Source organism: Zootoca vivipara, chromosome 3 (genome assembly GCF_965207765.1).
Source record: "Zootoca vivipara chromosome 3, rZooViv2.hap1.1, whole genome shotgun sequence".
In the NCBI taxonomy this organism is placed as follows: domain Eukaryota; kingdom Metazoa; phylum Chordata; class Lepidosauria; order Squamata; family Lacertidae; genus Zootoca; species Zootoca vivipara.
Window position 1 is genome coordinate 111,779,958 of NC_142586.1, and position 24,253 is coordinate 111,804,210.

The window sequence follows — 24,253 nt, forward strand, 5'->3', positions numbered from 1 at the left end:
CCACAATACACCTCTCCTAAAGCAAAAACCCCACCTCCCCCAGTCAAAAAAACAACAACCCACACCCCGCTCCTACCAACTCCCAAAGCAGCCCAGAGTCCAACACACTTCTCGAGGCAGTCAAAACCCCACCCCGCCCCACGCCCGCAACAGTCCTCCCCACCAAAAAAAACCACCTCCCAAACACCGACCACAACAGTCCTAAAAAGAATAACCCTCCCTCCACAGCAGCCCCCACTACACTCCCAAAAAACCCCTCCCCAACACCACGCAACTATCCTTAAAAAAACAACAACAACCAAGCACCGCCCCCAACAATCCTTGGAAAAAACAAAACAAAAATCCCACCTCCCCAGCACTGCCCGCAGCACTCCTAAAATAAAGAAGAAAACCACCTCCCCAACAGCGCTCACAAAATTCCTCAAAAAGAAAACAAAAAACATTAGTGGTAGCTGGCTGTTAGTTTACCAACAACAGAGGGATGAACTGGGGGGAGGGAGGGGCCGGGATATGTCATCACAGGGATGACCCACAGGTGTGGGGGGTCACAGGGATAACCCACAGCAACGTGTGGCCGGGCCAGCTAGTTGACAAATGACAAATGAAAGGGCTAAGCATATATAGAATCTGGTAACTTTCAACATCTGATCAGTTTTTGGTGGAGCATCTCAAAAATGCTTTTGACCAAGTTCTCGGCAAAAATCACACACAAGTTCACATCCTTGGAATGAATACAAAAGGGCAACTGGCATTGTGTCCACTAAGTACTGACAGCAGAAGAAGAGCTCTTACTATTTCACAAGGTAAACAATTACCAGACTAGAAATGCTGGAGAACTCCCTTTGAGAACTGCACAGCCTGAACACAAATACTGGGACCAGGCCAACTGTACAGCTGACAAAGGAGCTCACATTTGAGACACAAATTTACCCTGTCTACTAATCAAACTTAAGTCTGCCCTCATGGCTTTACTCAGTTCTTAACCCAACGAAGAATTGATGCTTTTGAATTATGGTGCTGGAGGAGACTCTTGAGAGTCCCATGGACTGCAAGAAGATCAAACCTATCCATTCTTAAGGAAATCAGCCCTGAGTGCTCACTGGAAGGACAGATCGTGAAGCTGAGGCTCCAATACTTTGGCCACCTCATGAGAAGAGAAGAATCCTTGGAAAAGACCCCGATGTTGGGAAAGATTGAGGGCACTAGGAGAAGGGGACGTCAGAGGACGAGATGGCTGGACAGTGTTCTCGAGGCTACGGACATGGGTTTGACCAAACTGCCGGAGGCGGTGCAGGACAGGAGTGCCTGGCGTGCTATGGTCCATGGGGTCACGAAGAGTCGGACACGACTAAACGACTAAACAACCCAACTTACTTTTCAGTACAGACGATGAGATATAGAGGACACCAAAACAACAACACATACAAATAAGAAGCAAGCAAACTGGGAAAACTTACTTCCATTAATGTCTCCCTTAGATTTAAACGTTTTTCTATAAGTTGACCGTGCTCTTTCAGAAAGGTACAGAGAAACAAACTGAGATTCTGGATGAAATTCTGCTCGTCGTCTTTTCCATTGGAGTATGCAAGTCGAATATTAGTGTTCAAAGGAAGCATCTAAGAACAATGGAACTCAAAATTATAACCTGGCAGTCATGTAAATGCCAATGGTGTCATCAACTACAGCACACTTTGGCCTGCTTCATTTTGGATTGCAGCCATAAATAGCTCAACTGAGATCAATGGGATTTCACCCCACATGGACGTTTCTGCGCAACTTGGCATACTATCCACAGAGAGATTCATTAACCCCTCAAATGTTGCATACGGGGGGAGGGGGGGGAAATTAAGGGATTCCACAAGATTTACTTCCAATGAACAAGTTGTTGCCTGCACTGGAAATCTTGGTATCCAGTTGAAGAATTTGAGAGGAACCAACTGCTTCAGAGTAAGAACTGCCACCCACTCTAAATAAGTTTGGGAGGAGGAAAAGAAATTACCTGTTTGAGCTGCATCATCGTCAAGGTAAAGAGTGTGACAAACTGTTCCTCATACTGACTTACACTGACACCAGCAATCTCTGTGAGGCACTTCAAGGAGACATTTCGGAACATAGGGACATTTAAAAACTGTAAAAGAAAAAAATATGCATAGAAGTTAGGTACTCACTTACTAGCTACAATCAGCACCCCATTTTCCCTCTTAAGTGGTTATTTAGTTTAGAGGAAATGCTCACTTTGTATATTAGCGTGCTTATCAGCTTGGTCTCAAAAATATAGCCCAGTGGAATCCAGTTGAGGAATCGAAGCAAAGTTTCCAAAGTCGCATGAACAAGGGGAGCATTTTGAGAGTTTTCCTGTTAACAAAGCTACATATAAGCAAATCTGTCTTTATAATAACGTGACCATTTTACAAAGATTATATTGCAATTAAGCTTACCATCACAAACTGACACAGCTGAAATATCTGTGAGAACTCATTGCACATGCTAGAAGAAAGAGAGAAAAATCAGCATCTAACAACAACAACTATTTTATTATCAGTACTCTGCCCATCTGACTGAGTTGCCTCAGCCACTCTGGGTGGTTTCCAACATATATAAAAACATAATAAAACATTACAGATTAAAAAGCAATAAAAAGCAACATTAAAAGTTGCAATATAAAATGCCTCTACCATGTTTAATATGCCATACTACTGCAAAGACTTTTGTTACTACTTTAGAGGTTTTGCAGTATAGCCCAAGCAAACACCAGCAGATTACCAATTCAAGCAAAGGCAAGAACCTGCAGATATGTGCAGTAAGCCCGCAACTTACGTGCATTTAACTTGTGCATATTCAGCTTGCACACTTGGCAAATAGATAAATATCCAGGGGAAAACAGACTTTGGAAATCCCACCCACCATTGAACCCAATGTGTTTTTGGACTATATACAATTTTGGCTTTAGGCACGATCCTGGGAACGTAACCCCCATGTAAGTTGTGAGCTTACTGTATTGCTTCTGAAGTCTATCTTTTAAGAGCAGAAGTTGCAAAATAAGTTTTATTTCTACATCACAAACGTAAGAGACATATAAGCTCTGTTTAGAGTTTAGGGGAAGAGGCAGTTGCAATATATTGCCTCCAAATATCTGCAAGGAAAGCTGGTGGATAAAACAGATGGGCAACAGCCTACTTAGGTGCAGTATATTGGGAGGGGGGGGAACACTACTTGCCTGTCCTTTAAGTGTTTGGCTTTTACTTGAGTTATTTGTCCACTGGAAAAGTCAAACACCTCTTCACTAAGCAGTTTTAAGATCACCATGTTGTTCTGACAAAGGCTTTCACTTGTCCTGCTGGCCCCAACTATGTCACTGATGAATGTTGGCCAATGTTTTGGCCATTCTTGTTTTAGTATCTGCAAAGCATGAGAACCCCACGTGGTATAAGATTAGTTTTCTTCTGATAAAACCTTCAAATTCTTCTGATAAAACCTTCAATTTTTAGGTCCAAGACGAAACTTACCTGAACAAGAATCATGTTTAACTTCCCTATGTATACTTTCTCTTTCTAGAGGAAGCAAAGAAAAAGAGTTAAGGCCTGGTTTCACTTCATCAGAAAGGAGCCCACTTTCCAATCCCCTAGAGAAATCTCACTTACTTCAACACATGATGGATCGGATGAAGTCTTGATAATTAAGCCAACAACGTATTTTTTGATACCTACAAAATATTTTTTAAAAGTTTGTAAACTATCAAACAACAAATCACTGATTAAACAGGATGCATCAAGGAATTATTAAAAGCCCAAGTATACAGTGTCCCTGAGTAAAGCTGCCTGAATACATTCAGCCAGGCATAGGCAAACTTGGCCCTCCAGATGTTTTGGGACTACAACTCCCATCACCCCTAGCTAACAGGACCAGTGATCGGGGATGATGGGAGTTGTAGTCCCAAAACATCTGGAGGGCTGAGTATGCCTATGCTTGCATTAAGCAGTAATGGGAAAAGAGAACAGATTATCCTATGGACTGATACAGTCATACCTCAACTTCCGAAGGTTTTGACTTCTGAAGCCGACAACCCCGGAAGTCTTTTCCCGGCGTGCACGCAGAAGCACGAAATCGCTCTTTGCGCATGCGCCGACCGCCTGCTTCAACATCCGAAAACCTCGACTTACGAAGACAGCCACGGAACGGATCGTCTACGTAAGTCGAGGTACCACTGTAATTGATTAAAGAACAGGAATAGGAATAACTAAACAATCATCCCACTTTAGAGAGCGAAGGAATGAAGCCTCTCAAAGATCTGCATTAGGATTGATGCCTTTTCTTAAGCTCCTAAATTTTGTGGAGTTAAGGGGTAAGCGAAGTAGCCAAGATTGTGGATTGCTTCAATTTTTTTATGGTGATGAAACCCAAGCACGACTCCAAAAAGCCATATCCAAATTGAGAGAATGATAAATGCAGTTCAGTGTAAAGAGATACACATTGGCGCAAATATCCTAAATGCACACATACTGAAGGGGCCCAAACTCACAGTGACTAAACAAGAATGCTCTTGAGGTCATGGTGGATGGCACAATGAAATGTTGGCCCAGTGTGCAGCAGCTGTGAAAAAGGTGAATTCTTTGCTAGGGACCATTAGGGAAAGGGATTGGGGTGGGGAGAAGGTGCCAATATTATACACTAAGAATACTGCCCTGCTGCTCTCATGCATGGTTTATTAAAGCCATGGTTTATTAAACAGTGGTTATTAAACCACCACTTAGCTTTATGTGTGAACTCTGCCCTTGGGCTTAACTATAGTTAATGGCAAACAGATGTAAAGTTCATTGGGTAAACTATGGTCAAACTGCTCTCATAAAATCAATTTCAGTTCCAGTGAAAGAAAATACTTTAGACTAGTAATTTATTCATCTGTCAACTTAATTTCTCAAGCATGTCATCCTGCCCTTATAGAGAAAATTAACCCATGAACTGAGAGCAAGGAGGATTTTTTTTCAATAGACAATTTTCATACTGTCTGGTATTTTATATGAAATTTTATTTCATATATTATGACGAAAGAACATGGCTGCCTGTAATACACGGAAACCTGAGAAGCCCCCCCCCCCCGGATATACAGATTGACATCTTCTGATATACCTTGCATTCAAGGAGTGGGAGAAAGGGGTGTTGGGAGGTGGAGAACTATTCAGTTTATTACTTTAACACCGATTTAACCATCATGGTTTCCCATAAAGAATTCTGGGATTGCAGTTTAGCAAGGGGCCTTCTGAATGGGCAGCAATGCAACATACTATACCACGAAAAGCAACGGATCAATACACACAACATTTCATGCAATCATGGCAGCCTTGAGGACCTCCCATTCAGCAGGTTCCCCTGACCTTCAGAAGAGGCGGGGGTGGGGGATCACCTTCTGCCATAACCCTACTGCGTGCTTCTTTTTGCTGAATTTTACACAAGTTACATATTTAAAATTTGCAAAGAATGAAGGGGGAAAAGGCAAGAGTTGTTAGAAAGGGCAAAGCTGTATACAAAGCTTTCTCCAGCCCTACCGCTTCTGATTTTTGGCGATACAAGCAAGTCTAAATAAGCCCATCCTTTCCTCACAGGGTGGGGCTTACTCAAAAGACTGTCACTATGGAAGTCTCTCGTACTTCTAGTGGCAGATGGCTTACTCAAAAGACTGTCACTATGGAAGTCTCTCGTACTTCTAGTGGCAGATGCAGAACGTGGCCGTGGAGCAAAACCTTCCTCAATTTGCAGAAATTCACACTTAAAATAACTAATAGTATTTATTTTCAGAGTGATAGCTGTCATGTCTTCTTTCTTCCAGTGTGCAATCCAAAATATTTTGCTCTTCTCTCTTGCACTCACTTGTATCAAGTGCTGCCATTTCACTCATGCAATAAATGTCTGCTTGTGCAACAAAAATTTCCCCTACAATTCTCTCCAGGCCTTCATGCACGCTCAAAATGTGCTTCAGAGGGCTGGGGGACCTTGGATACTATCCATATTCACTGTGAAGACTGTAGTGCAATGCAGTTAGTTCTTTTATCATGCCCTCCGTAATGGGAACATGTTCCACATCTCCCCCTTTCCTTTGAGTTTCTCTGTTATGTATTTTTCAAATCTGACCTGAAAAGGTTATTTGATTAGGATAGTTTGTTTTGATTTAAATTCAAAGTTAATACATACTGTTGTTGCCCGATTTAAAATTAACAATCTTGGCATTAGGTAAAGGACTACAAGCAAAATACAACAAATACCACACTTACTAATCTTACTTCACTATAAACTCTGCTGTATCAAACCAGTAATTCATCTAGTGTCTCCTCTTGCTGTTGGGAAGAGGAAGACATGGAGTGGACAAAGACCTGCAATTGGTTTTGACTGGTAGGCAGGGGGGCAAGCATTCCAATGCAGAAGCAAGTAAGCGGTAAGAGACTTGCATTGACACCATTCACCCAGTGTATGAAGTACCCTCAGGCACCAGGTGCATTTTACAACTTGGCATGGCTTAATTGCAACCAAGTTGTATGGTTGCGTAATAGGGCGACTAGCGATGTGAGGTGAGAATATTCTTCGGAGAATATTCTCCACAAACTGTCAATTCTAATGCAAGAACCAGTTTTACAACACACATTTTATACTCTTGGCCATACAGTGCACTTTTATTACAGAAAGTAGCTTTAATGCATTGTACACTTAAAGTACCTAGGCATATACAATTATGTGTAAGAGCATACAGTAATTCACGTTGCTGCAAATATCCTTGATCCCAAGTATAATGGCGTTCATTTATCATGAGATGAACAAATTTAAGAGCTGGCAGCATATTGTGCTAAGGAAGATTTTTTTTTTAGCAAGTCATATGTATTGAAGTCGATTGAAAAAGTGGGTGCAGTGGTTTGGTGGAAGGGAACATGCTTTGGTTCAAAGCTTAGCAGAGTGGCTGTGGAAATTTTAAATATGCCACCAACGACAGCTGCAAAAGAATGTAGCTTCAGTACTTATGAACTTATTCATTCAGCAAAAAGGAATAGGCCTACTGTAGACAGAGCAGGAAAGCTTACATATGTAGGCTCATAACTTAAAACTCCTAGAAGAGAAGAAAGCACAGCTTTTAAGAAGCTCATTGAATTTTACACAACCATCAACTTCGTTCTATGATCTCACAGATGAACAGCGTGGAACTGAAAGCTCTGCCACCAGTGGAGACCAATATGGTGACTTATCCTCTTAAGATGTTTGAGGAGTCAATATAAATTAATAAACATTTGAGATGTTACTTAAAGCCTATTTTTTATATAAATTTCTTTCTTGTGACAATTTATCCTATATAATAAAGTCCCTGTGTCTCTGCGTCCAGATTCCCTGTGTCCCGTTACATACACCACATGTCGCTGCGGGGCGGCTGCAGCCCATGCTCAGTGGGGTCAGAAGAGGGGAAGGTCTTGGGGGGGAGGTGGACGGGGGCGGGGCGGGCGTTTCCCTCCCCCCCCACTATTGCAGTGGTTTGCAAATGGGTGCACGTTGCGTGGGGCGCTCTACATGCAGTGACTCGGGTGCGTGAAGGACCCATCGCCTGCAAAAGTCGCAGGACGGATGGCGCCCTGAGGCATAAAGCTCAGCCCAAGCCTTAGCCTGGCGCTTCCTTCCTGTTTTGGGAGTTCAAATTAATACAGGGCGTGGGGAAACGGAGGACGGCGGAGCTTTCAAGCCGCTCCCCCCTCCCCCGATATCTCAGACGAAAGTGTCCCCCGCAGGCTTTCAGCCAGACTTCGCTTCCGCTTGCAAAGTGCTTAGGACTCACCCGAAGGCCCGTTTTCGCTCCTGCTGTTCGGAGCCTCTGTCTTCTGACTGTGCGCATGTGTGAAGGGCAGCTTTAAATTGCTTGTGTTAGGTTTTTGAACCCCGCTAATTAATTCTAGCACCCGTTATTTTAACGGGCTTCAAGATACTAGTCAGTTATAATTTAAATAGGTTGTGTGTTGCCTTACTTGTCTAAGCAGATAGTTATCTGCATTTCTGATGTTATGTAACTTGTCATTACTGATTATTTGTGTTTTATTTTCTGGAAATAATAACATTTATCTAAAACTTTATATTGATTTTATTAGTATTACTGTACCATGAAGATATGATTATTAAAGAACGTACTCATGTAGCGGACCTGAGGTTTTTTAAATATTCCTTTTACTTTAAAAGCTACATTTCATACATACACAACATAATTAGAATTCAAAGTTGATGGTAAATATACAATTAATAGCAGGCTTAGTGATTAACGTGAGTCGTTCACATTGAATTTTCAATTTCAAGTTTGGTGCAAAAAAATCAAAGAATGTGAATTCGCTGCATTGCCCCATTGAATAAAAGTATCTGTACAGTTTTTGGTTGCCATCTGAACAAGCTTACCCATGAATAAACATGTAATGTATATTCCTGCGTGTAAGATTACTTTTTAACCCAGGAAAATCTTCTCAAAAGTTGGGAGGTCATCTTATACGCCGGGTCGTATTTCTTATACGGCAAGTATATCCCAAACTATATTTTAACTGGAAAAGTTGGGAGTTGTCTTATACGCCGGAATATACAGTATATTAACTAATGCATTAAAATGAATATTCTCCTATTTTAAATAAAAATTCTCGAATATTCTCATTAATCAAGAATATTCTCCAGAAGATTATTCTCAATAATTTAACATCACTAAGGGTGACAGATTCAAGAGTAAAATAAAACTGCCACCGTGAGTCAAAACAGCACCCTGTGCAACTCAAGTAAAATTGTTGCCGCTGCTGTGCAAGTGAAACTGCTACTGCACCAGAATAATACACTTGGGTGACACTGTGGGTGGTGCAAGTCAAAACGACATCCTGCTCAACTCACAGGTAAAACAGAAAAAAATCATGTTGTTAAAACAGCAACTAGACATTCTGCTACGGTGACCTTACTGTAGGTTTAGGGTGCCTTTTGGCAAATAGCTGATATATCTGAATTTCTACCACTGCTTGCACCATATGCAATGGCAACTGTTAACTGCCACAGCATGTCTGCATTTAAGTGTATCTCCATAACCATGAGAACTAGAAACTAGCTATTTAAAGAATAAAAGCATGTTTGCAGGATCGTGTGCCATTTTTTAGATCTGCCACATTTCACGTAAACATCAGCATGACTGCACATTTGTCAAACTACCATTCATGTTTATAGGGAGGCTGCAGTAATAAGGAACTAGTGATTTCATGTATGGAAGCTGGACTTCAGCTGCCACTGGAATAGTTATAAGAAGTATAGTTGCTGCCTCGCAATGCAGGGGGACAAGCTCCTAGGGCAAGGACCTTTGCAAGCTATGTAACAAAAGGCCATTAGAATGTATTGTCCTAAGGAAGACCAATGTATTTATGGCACTGGATTTAAAATAAATGTTGTGCCTTCATAAACAGTTATCATAAAACATAAAAAAGCTGTGTACTACAAATCTGAATTATATAACCTATAGAGATGTTAACACCCAATCTGCACTTTGCTGTTAATTAAAAGGCTCCTGTGAAACCTAAGCACCCACATAGATGATTCCCTGCTGTGTCCAAATGATTCACGTTCTAGCCATGTCTCCAATCATCCTCCACTGGGGGTGGGTAATTCTGTCTGCATCTCTAGATCATATATGAACATGACTGAATGATTCAACCACTCCAAATGCAGACATAAATTTTAAAAACCCTGTCCTTAAGGGGTGGCATGCGCAGAACACTAATTCATACAGAAAAGCACCGTGGAGTTTCTCTCTCTCTTGAAGATTGTCCAAGTAAACTTTTGAGTGCAAGAATGGAGCTTGTCTCCAATGGTAATTCAGAAAAAGAAATTTGCTGCAGCTTCTCTTGCACAGCATACTCCACTGGTCTGTCTTGCCTGCCTTAAACTATGTTCAGCCACTACCCTACCCCCATTTCTTTGTTGTAGCCAATTCTGTCCTACCTTTCACAGAAGGTTCTTTGATCAAGTGGAGGCTTCAGTCAATATATGGGTGAAGGGAAGACAATTTCCATCAGTTCTCCCTTTGCACTGTAGCCCCTCTAATCTGCTCCAGAGTTAACAGACCTTCAGGAACAGTGTGGAGGGTAGCAGAGGATGAATTGGTGGACATTGTCCTCATGGAAACCTTTGCTGGATCAAAAGAGCCTTCTGTGAACAATCACCACCACTGGATATGCTATTAATCTTTTATCAATTTAACATCATCTCTTCTCTTTTGTCACCATGCCTCCCTGGTGTCTTCAGGGCACACTTTTAAGTGAAATGAAGCAACCTCAGAATGATGGATTATGTGCCTAGTATAAGCTAACTTGCAACTTATACACATTTAACTTGTGCAACTTCATCTTTCCACAACTGACGGCTGGTTGGTTGAAAGCACACAAATTAAATGTATGGGAGGCGGAAAGCTTAAAAGCTCTTTTTGTGCAGGGTTTCCCAGCACGGAAGGAGCTTTTAAGCTCTTAAAACTTGCTCACCAGGCTTTGGGAGGCTTCTTGCAAGATCTCAGACAGCCCTGCAAGATTTCATGACACTCCCAGGGCCTGGTAAGCAAGTCTGAGAGCTTAAAATCTCTCTCTCTCTCTGTGTGTGTGTGTGTGTGTGTGTGCACTGTTTAGTGTGTCAGATTTGGAATATCAGAATACTTGCAAGTGGGTGCTTACAAGGGGTGGCTTGAGTATACATGTTTTTATGCAAATGAACCATCTCTAGAGCATAAGATGTAAGTGACCTGTACCAAATTTGGCAGTTGTGTAGTACAAATGTAGAGCCTCCAATACATACATATCTGATCATTCTGACCAACTATCTTACCAATTGCAGCAAAATCTTGAAATAGCACTTTCTGACATTATGGCACTTCTGGGAAGAGATGGGCAGTAATGGGGAAAAATTCCAGGTCTTATCAGGAATTTCATGCTCATATTGCCAAAATTTTATTTATTATTACATTTATATCATGTCCTTACACTCAAAGCAGACCAGGGCAGCAACTGGCTGAAGGCATCCAGCCCATTAAAATAAATTTGCTTAAGATGTGCCTAGCCCATATATGATTCCATTTGATCTAAAGGGGTGGTAAGGGGGAGAATCTACTTTTACACCAACAGTGTTGAGGTAATGCAAGTGTTAACAGCAGATTATAGTAAGCCTGGAGCAGTGAGTGCTTTTTCAGGAAGAACTTTCCTAGATAGCGTGACAGAAATATGGAAGGTACATACATAAGGAGATACTCTAGGAAGTGATTCTAGCAGATTTTAATAATGTCTGTAGTACTGGTGGTCATTGCAAAAACAACAAAGTGTATTGGGGCACCTAAAAGACATATATTAGCTCAGATGGTCTATATCAGGGGTCAGCAAACTTTTTCAGCAGTCCACTGCCCCTCAGATGTTGTAGGGGGCCAGACTGTATTTTGGAAGAAAAAAAATAAACAAATTCCTATGCACACTGGGAAGAATGGGGTGGGGGAAGGGCAGGCATAATAAAATAAAATAGTGTGCATTAAAGTGGGGTGGGGATGGCTCCTCAACAGACAAGCTCACCCATCACCATGCTGCTCATCCTCCCCCCCCCCAAACCACACACACACACAGACCCACAATCGCCCCACGGAGAAAAGGTTGGCAAGTTCAATATGCAGAGAGCGGCCAAGGCGAAGGAGGGATGGCAGCTCCAGAGAAGCGGCACCGGTGGGGGGAGCTGGAAGAAGAGGTGAGGGGGGCAAGTAGTCCTCCTCCCCACCCACTTTTTTCGTTTGCCGCCTGCCTCATTCGCCGAAGGGCTGGCAGCGGTGCCATGAAACGGGCTTCCTCCCTGCCTAGAGAAAGAGCTGTTTCTTGTAAAACGGGTAGGCAGAGCGAGCTTGTCCACTCCGCTCTCTGGTCCACAGGAGCACCAGGGCGGCAGCGATGGGAGTAAGATTATTATTATTACACTACTTTCCTAATGGCCTGACTTGGAGGGAGAGTAAGAGGAGAAAGGTTGGTGGGAAAGCAGAGAGAAAGAGGATTTTTTCCCCCTTCCACCATCTAACTCCGCGCGCTCAGCTTCTGGGGGCACAATACAATACTAATAATATTAATAATATTGGGGTAAGAAAGCAAGCAAAGGTGGCCTGGCCCTCTACCCAAAACAAGGAGGGGTGTGTGTGTGAAGGAGGTGAGCAGTGCTGCCCAGAGCTGCCCGTCGTGGCACAGGGCTCCATGGCGGCAGCAGCGCCGTTGTCATCGGAAGCCAGCTTGACTGACCAGACGGAGCTTCTGCTGAGGTAAACCAGGCACGGCATTTGATTGGCAGAGCTGCCGCCGCTCGGCCTTTTCCTCCCGTCGCCATCACTGGGAGTTTCGGCTTCATGGTGGGTTCTTAAATGGCTGGGCAGGCCGGATCTAGGACCCAGGCGGGCCTGATCTGGCCCGGAAGCTGTAGATTGCCAACCCCTGGTCTATATAGCCTACTTCATGTCATAAAATCTGCTAAAAAGCTTTTGTGGATAGCCTACTTCATGATATCCAGCAGACTATCCACAAAAGCTTTTTAGCAGATTTTATGACACTCTGTATTCTTGGACATTGCCAAGGTACAGTGACGAATTTAGGGCTGTGCAAGCACTGGGTGTTGAGCCAGGGGGCACATTCTCAAAGCAGGGAAGGTAAGTGAGGCATCAGACTTTGGGAAGGAGGTATGAGGCTCTGGTTGGTCGAGTTCACAATTCTGCTTTATTTTTAAAGAAGCTTTTTTTGTTATTAAGTTATATATTTTGTGCTTCCATTTTGTATTTTTATGTTGTAAACCACCCAGTGATCTTTGGATGAAGGGTGGCATCTAAGTTTAATAAATAACAGTAATAATAACAGAGTTTGAAACACCTGTCTAGAAGTCAAGAGTGCATAGTTAAGACTAAGCATGCACTTAGTTTCTAGGCCCCATCGTTCACCATCAATTCCAGATATCTCACAATCCAGCCTTATTTATTTTTAGATTTATATCCAATCTCCTCCTCCAAACAGCATAGGGAGGTATACAGATTCTCCCCCTCACCACAGTATTCTCACAACAATCCTGTGAAGCAGGTTAGACTGTGTTGGGGGCTGGCCCAAGGTCACCCAGTGGGAATTTAGACCCTAAAACTAAATGGGAATTTAGACCCTAAAACTCTTAATGACAGTACACTGATCTCTTAATGACTTTACACTAAACTCTTAGAAGTACCTCCCAATTTGCGTACAATTGGCATGTGTGCAAGCGCTGACACATGCACTGTTTTCACCACAAGGGGATGGGGGCATACACATGTCCTGCAGAAATGTGTGGTGCCTCAGAATGTAACCCCTGCATAAATGGGGAGTTGCCTGTACTCCCTTCCCCAATGGAAATTAAAATTTTCTTTAAAGCATAACATAAAATCAGAAAAACACAAATAAATACCATACCATAATCAAAAGAACAGATGCAATATAACAGCACCAAAACCTATCAGTACAAATTCATCAGTTGAATGAGTGGTATAGTAAATAGTGCTGTTCTTGGTTCTGGATTCAGAAACTATCCTAAAAATGGACTTGCTAGGTAGGTTCTGGCAAGGAATTCTTTTAGACACAATTCTTATTCATGAATTTGGAGTATTAGTGATCTCTTTCATTGAGACTTTTCTATTATGTATACCGTGTTTCCCCTATTTTAAGACGTAGTCATTATATAAGCCATAGCAGGATTTTAAGCGTTTAGGAAATAAAAGCCATACCCTGAAAATAAGCCATATCTTAAAACCTTGTACAAGCCTACGTGCGCTGAAGTGGCCTCTAGTGCATAGAAGCGGACGCCACAATAATAGCACGCGGAGTGCAATGGGGGTCGACGCCCACAAAAGGATTGCAACCAGCCTAAATCCCGCGCAGCGCAAGCCCGCGCGGGCTTCCGCGCAAATAATCCCCAGCGTGTGCAATGGAGCAAGTGCGTCGAGGACTGCAACTTTGCAGCGCCATCCCAACTAGGTCGAATTCTGTGGGTCTTGTAGCCACGCCACCCCCACCCCCAGGTAAATGGGGCCGGGATTCAAGGGGCCACGAGGAAGTCCCTCGGACGCGAACAGGCAAAGCGAAAGAAGCGCGGCTTTCCTTACTAGCGCTCGGTCATCCTCCAGCTTCCCACATAAGATCAGTGCGCCTGCTGCGATCCCACGACGGCGACGGCATTCCCATATTCTTCCGGCTTAAGGAAACCTTGGAGGACGGCGAGGCGGCTCGCTCATGGCGCTCCCGAGCGGCCTCTCGGCGGGAATGGAAGCAGCCAAGCGCCTCGGTCGCTCTCGGCGGCGTTGCGCAACTCTCCGCCTCCTTCCTTTGTGTAGGTCCGGGAGAGGGGCAGGAGAGACACCCCCGGCGGGAGCTGCCTCTTTCCACGTCGGGGACTGGCTGCAAAGGAGGCTCCCCAAGCGGCTGGGTCTGGGCCGCAGGCGGCGGCGGCGCTGAGCGCACGGACACGGCCCACGAGGCGCGAGGAAACGGCCCGCCTCCCTGGCGAGCCTCTCCGGGCGCTGCAGCATCTCCGCGCCCACGGCTGCTCTGCGCGGCGGGAAGAGGGAGCAAGAGGACGCTGGCGAAGGCTCGCCGCGAACTGCTGCCCTCTCCCGGGTGCCGCGGGCGTAGCCGATTTGGCAAAGGGCCCCCGGGACCACCGGGGAAGATCAAAGGCAGCTTAATTAAAAGCAGCGTCCTGAGAATCAAGGCGCCTCTGCGGAGTGAGCCTTAAGGTACAAGACATCCCCTGAAAATAAGACACCGTGTGTTTTTTTGAGTAAAAAAAAGAATAAGACGGTGTCTTAAAAAGGGGGAAACACGGTAGTACGTTCTGTATGAAAAAGCTATGGGCATAATCCAGTTGGTATGTTAGCACTAATGAAAAGGCTGGGGATAAAGTGAATGTGTTTGCTAATGGAAGAAGCTGCAAGGCAAATATTTGCAAAGTACCCCTTTCCTTCTGTAGTGTCACCATCCCCCCAAATATCAGCTCCAGAGCATAGGGGAGTCTTCCATAACAGGCTGGAAGATGGTTTAACCAACCAGGCTCCATCCATCAGCCAAAGCAACAGCTGAGGCGGGACTACTTAAGATTACACAGTCCATTTAATTCCTATCTTAGCTGAAGAAGAAACTAAAGAGAGACTGTGATGTAATATTCATCCAATACTGAAAGACATTTAAAACATACTTGTCATTTACTGGTTTTTAAAGCAGGTTAAAAAGCCACACCAAAATTGCACGCCAATTTGCAGCAACCACCTTTTTGAGCCCTATTCTACACATTGACTCTACTCTGGTCTGCTTAATATACAGCTGAAGCTCAGCTATTATGAATCATGACATCACATAAAATCGATGCTCACCCCAACAGCTTGTATACCAGCTTTCCAGAGTCAGTATCACATACTTTGATGTTGCCACTTCTGCCAGTCCCAGCTTCAATTAAAGCAAGCAACCAGACCAAGTGCCAAAAGTTGACAGTGTGCAAGATTGCTAACTATGCTTAGCACTAGACAAGCAGTTATTGGAATGGAACTGCAATCAGTTCCATTTAGCGCCACTTCTCATTCCTACAAGCTGCAAATACAGACTCTCTAGAATCATTCCAGCAAATACAAACTCCATCAGCACTCTTACAAGAGTGCACCCTCCCCATCCCGCACAAGGCAATTTAATTCTCCAATAGTTCCATTCTTCCTTGTATCTGAAGGAGGAATTACTGGCCCAACAAAATGTGTTCCATCTGGATGCAGCTATGCATGGCTCAGAAATGGCCCTTAGCTTGGATCTCTGTGTTGTCAAAACATGTAACTCCTTTTTATCAAGGTTTTTATACATCAGTACATTTGTCAAGCATTTGAAATTCCCTTGCCAGTATGAAACAGCTGTCTAAATGTACTCTGCTGTGGTACAAAACAGCAGTGCCAGGATTGGGAAAAAACCAACCAGCTTTGCATTATAATTCACTGACCAAACACAGCTGTTTTAAGTGTGGACAAGCAGCTTGCTTGCCAATGAAATAAGCAGCTAAAAATTGGGGGGGCAGGGGAAAAGTGAGAGGAGGGTAGTTATATTGCATCAGGACAGTCATTTGAAGTTTAATCAGTAGCCATGTTTGGAAATCAGAACATGTTAAAATTTGCGTCTCCATTCATCCCAAAGTATTTTTAAAAAACTACATGACTTCATAATCACACACTGATACAAAGTCCAATACCTGAAGCAGATAGAAAGGCAACTACCCCAGTGCAATATCCATAAACATACCATACAAGCATCTGTGAGTCTAAACTGGACAAAGAAGTCACTCATATCTACCTTCACACTGGGTTCTTGGAAGAATCTTCCATCTTGTTTTTATCACGTTTTCCAAGATCTGCAGGCCATAATACTGAAAATTGGAGAAGTGAAATATGTGAGTATGCTGGATGATTTAACAACACCTTCAGGATTCTCATTCAAGCTGACATCATTCACACTTAACATCTAAGATTAAGTCTGTTAAAAACAAGTCTATTCACCCATTTATTGAGCTTTTCCCATGCATTTTCCTTATTTTACCCTCTTATATTCTAAAGTCCTACTGCTTTTGATCATGGTTACACTAGAAAGGGAAACAAAAAAATGTTTTGCAAAGCCAAATGACTTATATGTAGGGGTAAAAATAGCAGCCACATAAAAATGAATAGCCTAAATGACTGCTCACAAGTTCAAGCACACAACCAAGTTTAGCAACTTGGATGAGCATGGGCTTCCTGGCACTTGAGCTGTTAAGACCAGGGCTTAACATTATATCTACTAACACTTTCTGAAGGATGTATTTTCTGCATTTCACTGGTGTGTACTTAAGGAACAGCAAGACAGCTCATAGGTGTTTGTTTTTTTTAAAAAAGATACAGTAGTCTCTCCCCTATAGCAGCTATATCTACTGTTTAACTTTTGTGCTCAGTCAAAAGTTCACCATTTCTAGATACACTTCTAAAGTTGTTTTACCACCCAGATAAGCCTCCCAAAGGCATGGTTTAAATGGATACGTTTATAAGAAATGAGAAAAGCTCTTCAACCCATTTTATTCCATTTATCTCAACGTAAATATGTCCAATAGACCTCTACGAAAAGTTGTAATAAAACTAAGGTCATCATTAAAAGCAACAGCACAGAGAAGAGGAGGAAAAGGGGTCAAAGAGATGCAGCTTTCCCTTTAATCAGAAACCAACACTGAGGAGACAGGAGGCAATACCTGAAAGGCAAATCTATGTTTTAATGTTGATGGCTGGTGAAGATTTGGCTGAGAATAAAAGTTCTTCCAAGTCTGTTAGTGTCTATACAAAGTAGGGTAATTAGAATTTCAGCCAAAGGGATCATGTAAGCCTCATTTTAAATAAACAGCACAATGTAGACTGTCCCAAACTACATTGTACTCTCCAGCTGGTTGATGGTCGTTTACATTTTAACTTCCCACTCTCTTCTAAGATAATAGTATTTCATATATTTTAGAACTCCACAGAAGTCTTCATGAAAGGAGTAAATTTAGTAATGTATCTGTAATATTGCTAGCCTAGTTAATAATCTTTCATTTCAATCTGAAGATGCAATTCAAGGAAGTTATATGCAAAAGGTGGAAAAGAACATCTGCAGCTGAAAATTTGCTTGTTGTTTCTTTAGCAGGTCTCATTGCTGAAGAGCTAAGTTTATAAAATTGAATTGCAGGTTGCCTCCTCAGCAGTAGGAACTGGTGCCAGAGAAGCAGCAAGCAAAGCTTTGGCAATGCTTGAGGTTCACTTCTCCCCCCCACCCCCACCGATGCACATAACTTCTTTGTATTGTGGCCTAAATCTCAAGTGAACAAACATTTCTACTGAACAGTGATGGCATTCATGAAGCAGCTCTGAATAGGTTCCCAAGCTGTTCATCAGCAGTCAGTGCAGTGTATGCACCACATCTGCGCAATGGGGAGACTCCCTATGGGCAAGATTTCACCTGTAATAACTCCCTTTAAAGTTGCTCAGTGATACACAATCTGTGCAAATATCCCCCTTGCCTAATGCTCATCCCACTTCTCTCTGGGACTAATCTTGCTTCAAAGTATCTATCTTTAACATAGAGAGGATGCCCATCAGTGAAGCAGATGATCCTGAAACCCCTAGACCTGCCAACAAATGAAGAAGAAGAAGAAGAGGAGGAGGAGGAGGAGTTTGGATTTGATATCCCGCTTTATCACTACCCGAAGGAGTCTCAAAGCGGCTAAAAATCTCCTTTCCCTTCTTCCCCCACAACAGACACCCTGTGAGGTGGATGGGGCTGAGAGACTTCAGAGAAGTGTGGCTAGCCCAAGGTCACCCAGCAGCTGCATGTGGAGGAGCGGAGACGCGAACCCGGTTCCCCAGATTATGAGTCTACCGCTCTTAACCACTACACCACACTGGCTCTCAAATGGAAGGCCAGAAAGGGTGTTACTATAGTTCAGAACTACCACATTCCCACCCTGCAGCAAGCCCTAGAGACGCTGAATGACAGGTATACATTCCTCCATTCTGACTGGTTCAGAAGGCTATTTGGTACAAGAGATGAGATGACATAAGATTACGAGCATGTGAAATTTTGGCTCGTCTGTCAACACATTCACCAACAGTCTCAACTGTAATTTCCCCCATCTCATCTTCACATTGAAGCATCTTCTTATTCTATTCCCACTTTACTAACAAAGCAATAATTTAAGAATAATCACAATGAATATACAATGTATTTTACCAAATCAAACCTAAACCAGCCCAACCCAGTATGGTCTTGTGGCTGGCAATGGCTCTCACAGGACCCAAGCAAAGGGTCTTTCCAGATTCCTGTTAGCTGGAGATACCAGACTGACATAGAACCTTATTCATACAAAGCTCATACACTAATTCTTTCCCTAGCAAACTACTGTTAACCACACAAACACACTAAGAACTACTTTACAGGCTACATGTAAAGAGTGATAGATGCAGCGACTCTTGCATCTTTTTTTTCTATGCTTCCATGTTAACATAAGGCATCTTTCTTCCGTGAGTAGCATGCAGGCACATGCACCAACACATGTGTGCATATAACATGCAATGCAGACCTAATATAGTAGGGAGGGAAAATAATCAAGTTGCATTATGACTAGTTTGTTTTCTCTGCTTATTGTTATGCCAGCAGCGAACATATATTACAGCTATTTTTCTCTCTCCAAAATTAATAGGTGTTACATTCCTGTAGCAAAACAATCCATGGTTTTATATAGTTTTCGTTCCCTCCCATTTTTGTTGTATTTATATTTTAAACCTGAAAATTTTATTTATGTAGGCAAAAGATGGGACAGAAATTGTAGATTAAGGAACATATTTTAATACAATGATCCCTGTGGCAGAAATTTTTAATGGGACACTTATTCTATGTACAAAACCCATACCCTCCCCACCACCCAAGAAACCAAAACAAGGAAAAAAAGCAATTGATGAACAGAATTCAGTTAAAGGGAATCAAAAGGGTAGACCTTGTGGAGGCCTGCCGTCAAAGCCTAGCTGTGTCAGTTGCACAGGAAGACACCCCTTTTCTTCCTATTACAAGCAATCAACATAATGGAACATTATGATTAATATCAGGTAGTGTTAACAGCTTTAAGAAAAAAAATGACTGCATAAAAGCCAAATGTCATAGTGCATAAATTTAGCACCAAATCATTTGCAATTTATGTAAATTGAAGAATTCTTTACCTGTTGCTTTCTTTCTGTTCCTCTAATCATCTCATTTTTCACAAGACAAATTTGAGTTTTAAAAAATACTGTTGATAAAATCAACTTTAACATTAGTAATGTCTGTGAGTATAAAAAGCAAAGTTTACCAGGCAAGCAAACAGGCAAACATGGTTACTTAAATTTAGTACTTTGAGGAAGTTCTTAACTTTGCCCTAAAATTTACAAAGCCTTTTTCTTCCCAAAAAAGTTAAGACTTTCCTAAGTGCCATCCGAATTCTGAAGGAACCAGTCAGAGCATTTCTGTTTTCTATCTCAACACAACTTATGCCAAATTTTGTGTTCAATGAATGTGGCCATGCACAAGTTTCTCCAACTATATGACAACCACTTTAACATGTTTGGCAACTCATATTTAAACCTTTAAAGTTTCTGAAGCAAAAACATAATTGCAGTAGGCTGAAGAATGTCTACTTTAGCCAAACTATCCTGATGGTATGGTTTGATTAACTGTACTGCAAGCAACTACAGATTGTATTCAACTGAAGTGTCTGGGGTGCCTAGCCTGCTTTAAACTGAGCAGGACAATACCAGTCTTTCAAAAAAAATATTGAGGGATGTATTTTGCCCTCAGTTAAGTGCACATGGCTCTCATTAACAGAAATGAAAGCCAAACACATTATCTAAAGACATGATATGGCTATAAGATTTTATAACACTCAAATCTGTTCATAATTCATCAAGAGTTTTTATACAATTCCCAAGTGACTTATAATTTTTCAAGCCTTTTATAAGAAAAAGTAACTGACAACGTCATGGATCAGACTAAAGGATTGAGAAGAAGCAATAAAAAAGTTAAACAAACGCTAAATCTAAAAATTGAGATACCTTCCTCAAAGCCTGAGTGGAAGAAAGGTCAAGATCAACTGGATATCCTATACTTACTTTGGTGTTCATATTCTGAGAGAATTCCAAAATAGTATCAACTCTTGTCCATGCATCAGGGTGCTCCTTTAAGTGAGTCAAGACCTCCTGTGCCATCCTTTGCTAAAAAAGCGGATACAACGAGTTAACAGCTTTCAAAACAGCTTATGGCACATGGTTTTACAGCATTAGTTCCCACATTTTGGATAGCTGAGGCAAACTTTTTAAAAATTAGATGCATACTTCTCAGTAGTGACACCCACCCTGTGAAACACCCTCCCATCAGATGTCAAGGAGATAAAAAAAACCTACACAACTTTTAGAAGACATCTGAAGACTGCCCTGTATAGGAAAGTTTATGTTTAATGTCTCGTATTTTTATAATTTGTTGGAAGCCGCCCAGAGTGGCTGAGGCAACCCAGTGAGATGGGAGGGGTAAAATAGTAAGTGCCTAGATAATCCAGTCATATCTGAGACAGATATTTAAAGCAAATGCCCTCCCCCCAACAGAGACTGACCAGGAGGCGGCAAGGCCAGAGAAGTGCATCATACAGGGCACACAGTAGGCAGCCTGCTCTGCAGATGGTACTTTGAGAGAACAAGAGGCTTCAATGATTACATTTCTTTCACGTGGGACAATCACTGTTCTCTCACAGTACACTAGCACACCCTGGCACAGTGCTTGGGAATTACTGGTTAAGTAATTAAATGCACTTTTCATGGTGGGAAAATTTTAGGCAATTGTGTGTCTTTATCAAAAATTCTCTAGCTAGGATAGACTATTGATCTACAGTAAGGAATCTGCCAATACCACTAAATATGCTTTTGAAAGTCCAAGCTATAATCGTTATTTCTACTCATTTCAAAACAGCTTTTAAGAGACAAAAAGCAAAAACATTTCAGTCGTTTCTCAACCACTGATAGCAAATAAAATCTAACATTGATGGTACATTTTTATTTAACAGAGAACAAGCACACAAAAATTTAATCCAAACGAATGTAGGACTAAGATCATCTGAATTTCAAGACATACCGTATATTCTGGCGTAAAAGATGACTGGGCGTATAAGACGACCCCCAACTTTTCCAGTTAAAATATAGAGTTTGGGATATACTCGCCGTATAAGAAATACGACCTGGCGTATAAGACAACCCCCGACTTTTGAGAATATTTTCCTGGGTTAAAAAGTAGTCTTATACACAGGAATATACAGTAAACTTTATGACACCTTTGACAGGTAGAAAAAGCACACAGTGGCATTCTAGACAGTTGGAATAATCTCTGCTCTCCTCCCCAACCATACTGTTTGGGGGGGTGTCTCATAACCCCCAGAGCAGATTTGGGAGATATATGGGGCACACAGGAGAGAAGAGGTTGGGGGAAATCCAGTTCTGCTAATGGGAGTCCTTGAGATGGCTTCCACTAGTGCCCTGGATGACCTGAATTGGGACCACACACTTGTACAAACTTTTCCAACTGCATGCGAATCACTACGCTTTTGTTCAGAGATCCACTAGGAAGTAAAAAACACCCTAAAATTAGACTGGAACACAGACACTCAATTCTAGAAATCTGATCACCACTTTCCAAGGCATGATGCAACTATGCAAGACACCCTCTACAGCAAGCTGCTGTCAAAGATGCAAGGCATGGAACTTGAGAGTCTGTGTGTATTTGGGGTGGGGTGAAGGGGTATTGCAAACCACCAACTTGAATATCAACTTCCGAATCAGCTGCCAAGAACCATCTTAGAGGAGAAAGGTTCCTGGTGCTATGAATCCCAATCTATTGTATACCTTTCAATTGCTTGGTAGAACTACTCAAGGTCTGAAGTTCTAGTTTTTAATTCATACCTTTCCACTCACCATGGTGAATGCCTCAACTAGAGAGGAAAGCAAATACTGATTCAGGGAAATGCTTCTATAGTGCACATCATCCCCAAACAAAGGATTGTGGAGCCTTCAAGCTTTAGGTGCTTGCCAATTTAAAACAGAACCCCTTTTATGTTCTTCTGCAATTCTGCTTCACCGATACCACTAAATATGCCACAACTCTGCCACAAGTCCAGGAGGGCAATTTGTATCTGGCCAAATCATTCTGACCTGCAAGTGTGCCATACTACATAAAAACTAGTCCAGCTGGACTATTCAGCTCAGTCCAACAACAACTTAGACTGCAAACATGAGTAGTGGAGAAAAAGTAATGGATTAGACTGGGTATCCCCAAACTCGGCCTTCCAGATGCTTTGGGACTAAAATTCCCATTATCCCCGACCAATGGTCCTGTTAGCTAGGGATGATGGGAGTTGTAGTCCCAAAACAGCTGGACGGCCAAGTTAGGGGATGCCTGGATTAGACCACCCTTCAGATATTGTTGGACTACAACTCCCATCATCCTGGACCACTGGCTATGCTGACTAGGAATTATGGGAATTGAAGTCCAACATCTGGAAGGCCCCTGTTCAGAGATATGAAGGGATGAGGAACAATATGAAGGTAAGGGTACCTCAAACAGAGACCAGTGTGTTTATGGCTGCAGATTGGGGTATACACAGAAGGTCTGACAAGTTTCTGTCTAGGCAGCAGAATGGGATGCTCACTGCCCTATCAGAGGACTTGGACTGACTGCCCTGTCTGCTTTCAGTGGCTCCTTTTAAGTTTGATGTCAAAATATGCTTTAAGCACTTTAGAAGTATAAAAGCAGATTACACAGAATTTATAATTCTGAACACAATTTGGAAGAGGTCACATAATAAACATTTAAACTACTTCAGAGATACAAATATACTATGGGCAAAGGAGACAGAAATTTGACTTCCACTTAAAGTCCTATCAGTAAATGGGACATAAAACTGGACCAGAACACTTACCGTATCTCTAAAAGATTAAAGAAACAAACAATAGTAAATTCAGTCATAATCCATCTTTCTGCTACTGGCATGAAAAACAAGACAAGAAGCCACCAAGGTATTTTTCAACATAACTGTAGAATTCCTGCTGGCTTATTCTCTTTAGATGCAGCTTGACTGCTAGTCAAGTTTTACTAGCATATGAGAAGTCTTCAAGAGAACCAGCTGTTTTCCCCTCTACAGATATGCTTTAGATATAAACATATACTCAAACATATACTGTACCTGGGCTCCTTCTCCATGATACAGGCAGTTCACCACATTATCCAACAGATTTATATCCAATTTCTGGTTGAAATCCAGCAGCTGCCGTGCTGCATGGTCTGCTAACATTGTCATAATTGCTGGCATAGATTACTGCAAATTTAAAGAAAGAAATCAAGTTACAGAATGTACTTATGTTTAATATCATAGAAATTCAAAGTTCTTCCCAACTGCCTTTAAGACCACTTCAGCTCCCATCTTTTACTACTGCTAACATATTCAAATGTTGAACTTTTTCTTCAGCATAAGCCAACCACTCTGCAAATAATTCTGTCATACTAAATTTTGTAATACTACACATGAATAAGCTTATGCCTGGTTAACTTAAAATAAAGTATTGCTAGTGCTTAAACCAGGAGTTAATGAGTCACAATATGTGTTCATTACA

At 42.1% G+C, this 24,253-nt stretch overlaps 1 protein-coding gene across 4 annotated transcripts in view; it reads right to left on the minus strand.

Annotated features, from left to right (window-relative positions):
• Positions 1 to 24,253, minus strand: part of XPO1 (exportin 1) — a 42,754-nt gene that overhangs the window by 13,648 nt on the left and 4,853 nt on the right. For all 4 annotated transcript variants that reach the window (XM_035110894.3, XM_088666897.1, XM_035110893.3 and 1 more), the window contains exons 2-11: positions 23,827 to 23,958; positions 20,714 to 20,815; positions 16,374 to 16,446; positions 3,642 to 3,703; positions 3,507 to 3,551; positions 3,218 to 3,399; positions 2,439 to 2,487; positions 2,236 to 2,355; positions 2,000 to 2,128; positions 1,458 to 1,616 (exon numbers count right to left, since the gene is read on the minus strand). In XM_035110894.3, the coding sequence (XP_034966785.1) occupies positions 1,458 to 1,616; positions 2,000 to 2,128; positions 2,236 to 2,355; positions 2,439 to 2,487; positions 3,218 to 3,399; positions 3,507 to 3,551; positions 3,642 to 3,703; positions 16,374 to 16,446; positions 20,714 to 20,815; positions 23,827 to 23,952 (1,047 nt within the window). In that variant the 5' untranslated portion in view covers positions 23,953 to 23,958. The remainder of the gene's footprint in view (positions 1 to 1,457; positions 1,617 to 1,999; positions 2,129 to 2,235; positions 2,356 to 2,438; positions 2,488 to 3,217; positions 3,400 to 3,506; positions 3,552 to 3,641; positions 3,704 to 16,373; positions 16,447 to 20,713; positions 20,816 to 23,826; positions 23,959 to 24,253) is intronic.